Consider the following 8,418-nt stretch of genomic DNA (forward strand, 5'->3'; position numbering starts at 1 on the left):
AAAAAAAAAAAAAAAAAGATAATAAAAATAAAGTCCAAAGAATTGGACAGAAATGTGAAAGGAAAACTATATTCATACTTCTGAAGATGATTAAGTTTTTTACATTGTCCAGATGTTTTAGGGGATGCACTTTATTGAGGTTAAATTGCAAGTTAAAGAAAAAAAAATTAGGCTACATAGAATTACCTGAATTTCAATTCTGAGAAGCACTTTGGACTGTCCTTTTTTAAAACCCGCTGTTGTGATCCACTTACTCCATTTGCCAGTCTGAACTCATTAACATCAGTGTCTGTATGTAGGATGGGCTCAGCTGGTGTGTGTACAGCTAGTGCTACAAGTGATGGTCGTGCAGAAGCAGGTGTCATCCTGGCCCACACATAGCCTGACATAGGAACCAGCTATTAAATTGTAGTGTCAGGAAGAAGAGTTGTGAGTTCTCAAATAATTCAGAGACCTAGGAGGAGCTGGTCCTGGATGGACAGGGAGAGGAGGAAGAAGGCAGGAAGAGCACAGCAAGTACTTCAAGGCTGGCCGTGTTCGTGTGCATGCATTGGAGGGCAGGGCACACAGGTTCCTGATGACCAGCCAGACTAAGACTCGGTAAGAGGTGCAGAAGGGGTTCAGTGCAGAATGCCACAGTGGAAGCCACTGGAGAACTCTGGGAAGGCTGGCAAGAGGTAGGCACAGTGGGTGAGCCAACAGCCTTGACAGGGATGGGAGATGAGGAGAGTCATTTAATCACAGATGTTAAAGTTACAGAAATGTTTTTATTTTCAAGATCACAAACAACATCGACCCAGTGGGAAGAATCCAAATGCGCACGAGGAGGACGCTGCGAGGGCACCTGGCCAAGATCTACGCCATGCACTGGGGCACAGACTCCAGGTAGGCGTGGGCATGAGCAGGATGCTGCTTGATACGTTCAGGGGCTGCTCTGTTTTCCTAGGGGAAGATAACCTAAACCCATTTGCTGTGTTGCACAGTGAAAATATTAGGAAGTTGGATCAGAACTCTGGGTATGCCACATGCAGCACTCACAGATGCATATTCCCTGTCCAGTTTCCACTTACTTGGGCTGAAAGGACACTGCCATTCCTTCACTGTCTGAGTCACATTAATAGAAGTTCTGATTTTTCTTTCTCCCTTCTCACATCTCTTTCAGTTTCTAGACCTCTGTCCTTCCAGTTCTACTGTATCCTACTTATGGGAACTTGGGGAAGTTACCTCTCTGTGCCTGTTTCTCAGGGCTGGTTGGCCCTCACCCTCTTGTGATTTCAGTGCCCTGGCTCAGGAAATCACCGAACCTGCCCCGAGGATCCTGAGAGATTAAGTGTATTGAGCCTTAGAACAGCATCGTGCTCTGTGTGCTTTACTGTAGCAGACACACGGGAACGCACTATGAGCTGTTTTCACCGTTCTCTCACCTGGCCTGTCTGCCCTGCGTGCCTTTGGTTTACCATCCCCAGAGATAATTCCCTTCATGGGCTCCTATTTCTTCTTTTCTTTTCCTTTTTTTTTTTTTTTAAAGACGGAGTCTCGCTCTGTCGCCCAGGCTGGAGTGCCGTGGCGCGATCTCGGCTCACTGCAAGCTCTGCCTCCCGGTTCACGCCATTCTCCTGCCTCAGCCTCCCGAGTGGCTGGGACTACAGGTGCCTGCCACCATGCCTGGCTAATTTTTTTGTATTTTTAGTAGAGACGGGGTTTCACTGTGTTGGCCAGGATGGTCTTGATCTCCTGACCTTGTGATCCACCCCCCCGGCTTCCCAAAGTGCTGGGATTACAGGCGTGAGCCACCGCGCCAGCCTCTTTTTTTTTGTTGTTGGAGACAGGGTCTCACTCTGTCAGTCATACTGGAGTGCAGTGGTGTGATCATATCTCACTGCAGCCTCGACCTCCTAGGCTCCAGCAACCCTTCATACTCAGCCTCCCAAGTGGCTGAGACCATAGGCATGTGCCACCACGCCTGGCTAATATTTTTGGTTTTTTTTATAGAGACAGGGTCTCCCTTTGTTGCTGACACTGGTTTCAAACTCCTGGCCCCTAAGTGATCCTTCCACTTCGGCCTCCCAGAGTGCTGAGATTATAGGTGTGAGCCACCACCACTTCCAGTCTATTTTTTGTACTTTATATGCCTTGCTTCTCCACCAGGCATCTCACCTCTGTGACCCCGCACTCTGATTTAGAGGCTATTACAAAGTCTTACTTGCTGCCTGTTCTATCCAAATAATTTAATAAAATACTATTTGATTTGTGTAACTATGACATGCTCGTTCAAGCACCTGACATAACAATTTTTAACACACCCTTCTTTGAGTAGTATTTCTTTGTATTCCGTTGTTAGTGTGGAATTTTCTGCTTGGCTTTTTCTTTGTTGGTGAAATTGTCCGCTTTAGAGCACAAACAGCTAGAGAACAAAAGATTCTATCTTTAGTTTGTTCTATATAGTATCCCATACAATTCCATATGCAAATGAGAGCTCACATGATGGTTCCAATGATGGCAGGAGTCAGAAAGAATAAAAATGGGAAGGGGGAGGGTGGGGAAGTGGGGAAATGATGTTCGGAGGGTACAGAGTTTTAGTTAGGAATAAATTTTAGAAATCTGCTGCACAGCACGGAGACTGTAGTTCATGATAACATGTGTTTCAAAATTGTTAGTAAAGTAGACTTGAAGTGTTCCCACCACAGAGAAAATGTTCCCACCACAGAGAAAATGGGAAGTGATGGGTATGTTTATTAGCTTGATTTATTTATTTCGCAAGGTGGATATATATGAAAATACTACATTGTACTCCATAAATGTATATCTCATTATTTGTCAAAAATTGTTTTAAATATTCAAAGTAAATAAGTAACCAGGCACATTGGCTCATGCCTCTCATCCCAGCACTTTGGGAGGCCAAGGCAGGTGATGGCTTGAGCCCAGGACTTCAAGACCAGCCTAGGCCACATGGCGAGACCCCTTCTCTACAAAAAGTACAAAAATGAGTTAGCTGTTGTTATGTGCACCTGGAGTCGCAGCTACTCAGGAGGCTGAGGTGGGAGGATCACTTGAACCCAGGAGGCAGGGAAGCAGAGCTTGCAGTGAGCCGAGATCACCCCACTGTGTTTCAGCCTGCACGACAGAGTGAGACCCTGTCTCTAAATAAATAAGTAAATAAGTATATACTTTGTGAATTCAAAGTTATTCCTTTAAAAAAATTAAAAAGAATTAAAAAAATATGTTCTGGCCGAGTGCAGTGGCTCACCCTTGTAATCCCAGCACTTCGGGAGGCCGAGGTGGGCGGATCACTTGAGGTCAAGAGTTCGAGACCAGCCTCCTGGCCAACATGGCACAACCCTGTCTCTACTAAAAATTTAAAAATTAGCTGGGCATGCTTGCTGTAGTCCCAGCTACTTGGAAGGCTGAGATACACAGAAGTTACGGTGAGCCGAAATTGCGCCACTGGGTGACAGAGTGACATCTGACTCAAAAAAAAAAAAAAAGAAAAAAGAAAAATGTTGTTACTAGTCTATCTATGTTAGAACTTATTGTCAAAAGTAGTTGCGAAACAAAACAATAGGCTACCTCTGGGGCCTTTCCTCCATGTGTGGGAACACTGGTGTCCAGATCAGGCAGGTTAGTGGAGTGGACAGTGCTGTTGCTGGGCAGTGTTCAGGTACTCAGAGCACTGCACCACCAAGTAATGTGTCTCCTTCACCAGCCGGGCTCTGGACTGGGTAGTCTGGAAGGGATGAGAGTGACCTGCAGGCAGGTTGTTCAGGAACCTAAGAGATGGGTGTGTGACCTGAGCAGTGGAGGTGGGGCTCGGGCTCAGGGTGGGTGGGGTGGGCACCAGATCACTGGATGGGAGACTTTATGATCCGTCTGTCTCAAACACACTTTGTGTCTTGAAAGCCCCAGGATTAGAAGGAAGAAAAGCAAGGGCTGACAAAGCAGGACCAAGTTCAGAGTCATGGCCACCCTGTGAGCAAGGTGGTGTTCAGTGAGGCCTGTGGGAGGCTGGGGTGCCACATTGGTCCTTGTTCTTGGACAGGGTGCTAGGTGCATGGCATTTGTTGTATAATTGCACAGTCATGAGAAAACCAAAATAATATTATGGAGAACCTCTGCTTTCCAGAGCCTTCTAGAGAGTGCGTGTTCTAAATAGTCGTTTGTTTCTGGATAGGCTAGTGTTTGCCTCTTTAAGGTCCAAAAGAGTTTTTTTGGGGGGAGGGTGGGTGTGTGTGTGTGTGTGTGTGTGTGTGTGTGTGTGTGTGTGTGTCTCTATCCTTGTTCCATAAGCTCTCTTTTTTTTGTGCACAACGTGCAGGTTTATTACGTAGGTATACCTGTGCCATGTTGGTTTGCTGCACCCATTAACTCGTCATTTACATTAGATATTTCTCCTAATGCTATCCCTCCCCCTGCCGCCCACCCCATGACAGAGGGTGGAGGGTATATATTTTCTTTAATCTTCGTATTTCCTGCCTTCATAAACAAATGTTACTGTTTAAGACTTTTTTCATGACCTAAACCTGTAATTTATGAATACCAGTTCTTTTTTGTTGTTGTTGTTGAGCCAGAGTCTCACTTTGTCACCCAGGCTGGAGTGCAGTGGTGCGATCTTGGCTCACTGCAAGCTCAGCCTCCTGAATAGCTGGAACTACAGGCGCCTGCTGCCACGCCCGGCTAATTTTTTTGTATTTTTAGTAGAGACGGGGTTTCACGATGTTAGCCAGGATGGTCTCAATTTCCTGACCTCGTGATTTGCCTGCCTCGGCCTCCCAAAGTGCTGGGATTACAGGCGTGAGCTACCGTGTCCAGCCTATGAATACCAGTTCTTTCACTGTGTTTGTTTGATTTATGGACACTATGAAACAGTAGAAATGACTACTAATTTGTCTTTCTTTCTTTCTTTTTTTTTTGAGATGAAGTCTTGTTGCCCAGACTGGAGTGCAGTGGCAGCTCACTGCAAGCTGGACTTACTGCAAGCTCTGCTTCCTGGGTTCATGCCATTCTCCTGCCTCAGCCTCCTGAGTAGCTGGGACTATAGGCTCCCCCCACCATGCCCAGCTAATTTTTTTTGTTGTATTTTTAGTAGAGACAGGGTTTCATTGTTAGCCAGGATGGTCTCGATCTCCTGACTTCGTGATCTGCCTGCCTCGGCCTCCCAAAGTGCTGGGATTACAGGTGTGAGCCACCGTGCCCGGCCTAGTTTGTCTTTCAAAACTACGTGAGGCTAGACGTGGTGGCTCACACCTGTAATCCCAGCACTTTGGGAGGCCAAGTCAGGTGGATCCCTTGAGTTCAGAAGTTTGAGACCAGCCTGGCCAACATGGTATAACCCCATCTCTTCTGAAAATACAAAAATTAGCCAGGTGTGGTGGCGAACGCCTGTAGTTTCAGCTACTCAAGAGGCTGAGGTGGGAGAATCACTTGAACCCAGAAGGTGGAGGTTGCAGTGAACCAAGATTGCACCATTGCACTCCAGCCTAGGCAACAGAGTGAGACTCTGTCTCAAAATATATAGATATAGATCTAGATATATATACACACACACACGCGCGTGCGCGCACACATTGCACTCCCGCCTGGGTGACGGATCGAGACTCTGTCTCAAAAAGCGAAACAGAACACAAAGCTACATGAAAGGCCAGGCACCGTGGTTCACGCTTGTAATCCCAGCACTTTGGGAGACTGAGGCGAGTGGATCACCTGAGGTCAGGAGTTTGAGACCAGCCTGGCCAATGTGGTAAAACCCCGTCTCTACCAAAAGTACAAAAGTTAACCGGATTGGTGGTGGGCACCTGTAATCCCAACTACTCAGGAGGCTGAGGCAGGAGAATCGCTTGAATCCAGGAGGCAGAGGTTGCAGTGAGCCAAGATTGCACCACTGCACTCCAGCCTGGGTGACAGAGTGAGGCTCTGTCTCAAAAAAAAAAAACATACAAAAAAAACTACATGCAAGGTGAGGCCCACAATGACTACTTGTTATGTATGTATGTATTAACGTATCAGATGTACATTTGTAATATGTTTATCAATATATTTATTTGTACTAAAAGGTGACTTTTTTTTTTTTTTTTTTTTTTGAGACTGGGTCTCACTCTGTTGTCCATGCTAGAATGCAGTGGTGCGATCCTAGCTCACTGCAGTCTTGAACTGTGGTGCTCAAGCAATCCTGCCTCAGCCTCCTGAGTAGCTGGTACCACAGGTGCACATTACCGTGCCCAGCTGATTTTTTAAAAATATTTTTTGTAGAGACCAGGTCTCCCTATGTTGCCCGTGTTGGTCTCAAACTCCTAGACTTTACCGATCTCTTATCTCAGCTTCCCAAAGTGCTGGGGTTACAGACATGAGCCACCACCCTCCCTCCTTTGAGTAAAATGAAGGGCATTAGGTGTTTTGATTTTTGACAGCTACTTTCAGGGTCCTGGAGCCATTTAGCTTGCTTCCTGGCTCTCGCCTCTATGTTCTAGGTGAGTGGCACCTCAGATAATTGATTGTTGAGTAGGTAAAGGCACTGGCAGGCAACGTGAACCCAGCTCTCCAACAGCTCTCTAATCCGGGACTAGGAGGCATGTCTTCTCTCACCTTCTGGAGGATCAGTCGACAGCTTACATGTCCCTAATCCCTCTGGAAGTCAGCAGTTATTAAGCTCTCTGACCGGGAGACCTCTGTAAAGGTGATCCTCCTAATCTAGGAGGATGAGCTGCTTTAGATCAGCTCTGATACTCAACAGAAAGTCTCAGAAGGGCTGGGCAGAAATAGAGCTAGAGAGGGAACCTTATACCATTACATAGAAATAATTTTCAGTGTTTAATATGTTGATGACAACCTGGATTGAGAAGTTTGCTTTAAGAATTGCATCTGAAGGCTGGGTGCAGTGGCTCACGCCTGTAATCCTGGCTGAGGTAGGCAGATTGCCTGAGCTCAGGAGTTCGAGACTAGCATGGCAAAACCCTGTCTCTACTAAAAATACAAAAAGTTAGCCAGGCATGGTGGTGCACATCTGTAATTCCAGCTACTGGGAAGGCTGACGCACGAGAATTGCTTCAACCTGGGAGGCAGAGGTTGGAGTGAGCTGAGATTGTGCCATGTTGCTCCAGCCTGAGTGACAGAGTGAGACTCTGTCTCAAAATAATAATAATAATAATAATAATAATTGCATCTGAAAAATAATAGGATGGGAGCCTACACTTAGTTTTTAGTTCTGTGATAAATTTTGTAATAAATTGCAGGTGAAAAGGCTTTTATTTGTTAAACTCATTGACACCTTTGTAAAGTTAGTACTTAGTGTATCAAAACATCTAGTTTGATATTAAAAGTCTCAGTTATCAACAAAACTTGAGAGGGCATTACTCCAGCTTTGGGTCAGCTTTAAGAAGTCACATATGTTCACAGCTGAAATAGTTAAAACCTGCGTTTTGAGGCACCGTGGCTTACGCCTGTAATCCCAACATTTTGGGAGGCCAAGGCAGGCGGATCACTTGAGGCCAGGAGTTGGAGACCAGCCTGGCTAACATGGGGAAAGCCCATCTCTACTGAAAATACAAAAATTGGCCAGGCGTGGTGGCACGTGCCTGTAATCCCAGCTACTTGGGAGACTGAGGCATGAGAATCACTTGAACCCAGGAGATAGAGTTTGCAGTAAGCCGAGATCACGCCAGTGCACTCCAGCCTGAGTGACAGAGGGAGACTCTGTCTCAAAAAAACACAAACAAAAACAAAACCCTCGTTTGATAAAATCCTTAAAAGTAAAAATCCTTATACCGTCATTTACCGCACTGACAGATATCTCTGCATCAAACAGTAGAACCCTCTTGCTCTTCATTGAAAACAGCATTCTCTGCTACAGAGTTCCTTAGGACTTCTCATGAGCAACTGTGGTTCCCAGGAGTTACTTTCATCCACCTTACTCGCCTGCTAAGGTGAAATTCTTTTGCTCATTATTCATATTTTCCTTTGTAGTATGGAGCTCCTTTTCAACACGTGGATTCCAAACTGAGCACAGTTGCCAGAACAAGGAAATAATTATGAAAAAATACATGGTTGGGCACAGTGGCTCAACACTTGTAATACCAGCACTTTGGAGGCTGAGGTGGGCGGGTCACCTGAGGTCAGGAGTTAGAGACCAGCCTGACCAACATGGAGAATCCCCGTCTCTACTAAAAATACAAAATTAGCTGGCCGTGGTGGCACATGCCTGTAATCCCAGCTACTTTGGAGACTGAGGCAGGAGAATTGCTTGAACCCAGGAAGTGGAGGTTGTGGTTAGCCGACGCGCCATTGCACTCCAGCCTGGGCAACAAGAGCAAAACTCCGTCTCAAAAACAAAAACACGCCGGGCGCGGTGGCTCAAGCCTGTAATCCCAGCACTTTGGGAGGCCGAGACGGGCGGATCACGAGGTCAGGAGATCAAGACCATCCTGGCTA

At 46.2% G+C, this 8,418-nt stretch overlaps 1 protein-coding gene across 2 annotated transcripts in view; it reads left to right on the forward strand.

Annotated features, from left to right (window-relative positions):
- GNB1 (guanine nucleotide binding protein (G protein), beta polypeptide 1) overlaps nt 1–8,418 on the forward strand; it is an 86,824-nt gene that overhangs the window by 48,280 nt on the left and 30,126 nt on the right. The window contains exon 6 of one of the 2 annotated variants that reach the window (XM_011987230.1): nt 779–885. The exons of the other annotated variant lie outside the window; for it this stretch is intronic. Coding sequence (XP_011842620.1) covers nt 779–885 — 107 coding nt within the window. The remainder of the gene's footprint in view (nt 1–778; nt 886–8,418) is intronic. 2 annotated transcript variants of the gene reach the window in all.

The sequence above is a fragment of the Mandrillus leucophaeus genome, unplaced genomic scaffold (genome assembly GCF_000951045.1).
Source record: "Mandrillus leucophaeus isolate KB7577 unplaced genomic scaffold, Mleu.le_1.0 Scaffold305, whole genome shotgun sequence".
NCBI lineage: Eukaryota > Metazoa > Chordata > Mammalia > Primates > Cercopithecidae > Mandrillus > Mandrillus leucophaeus.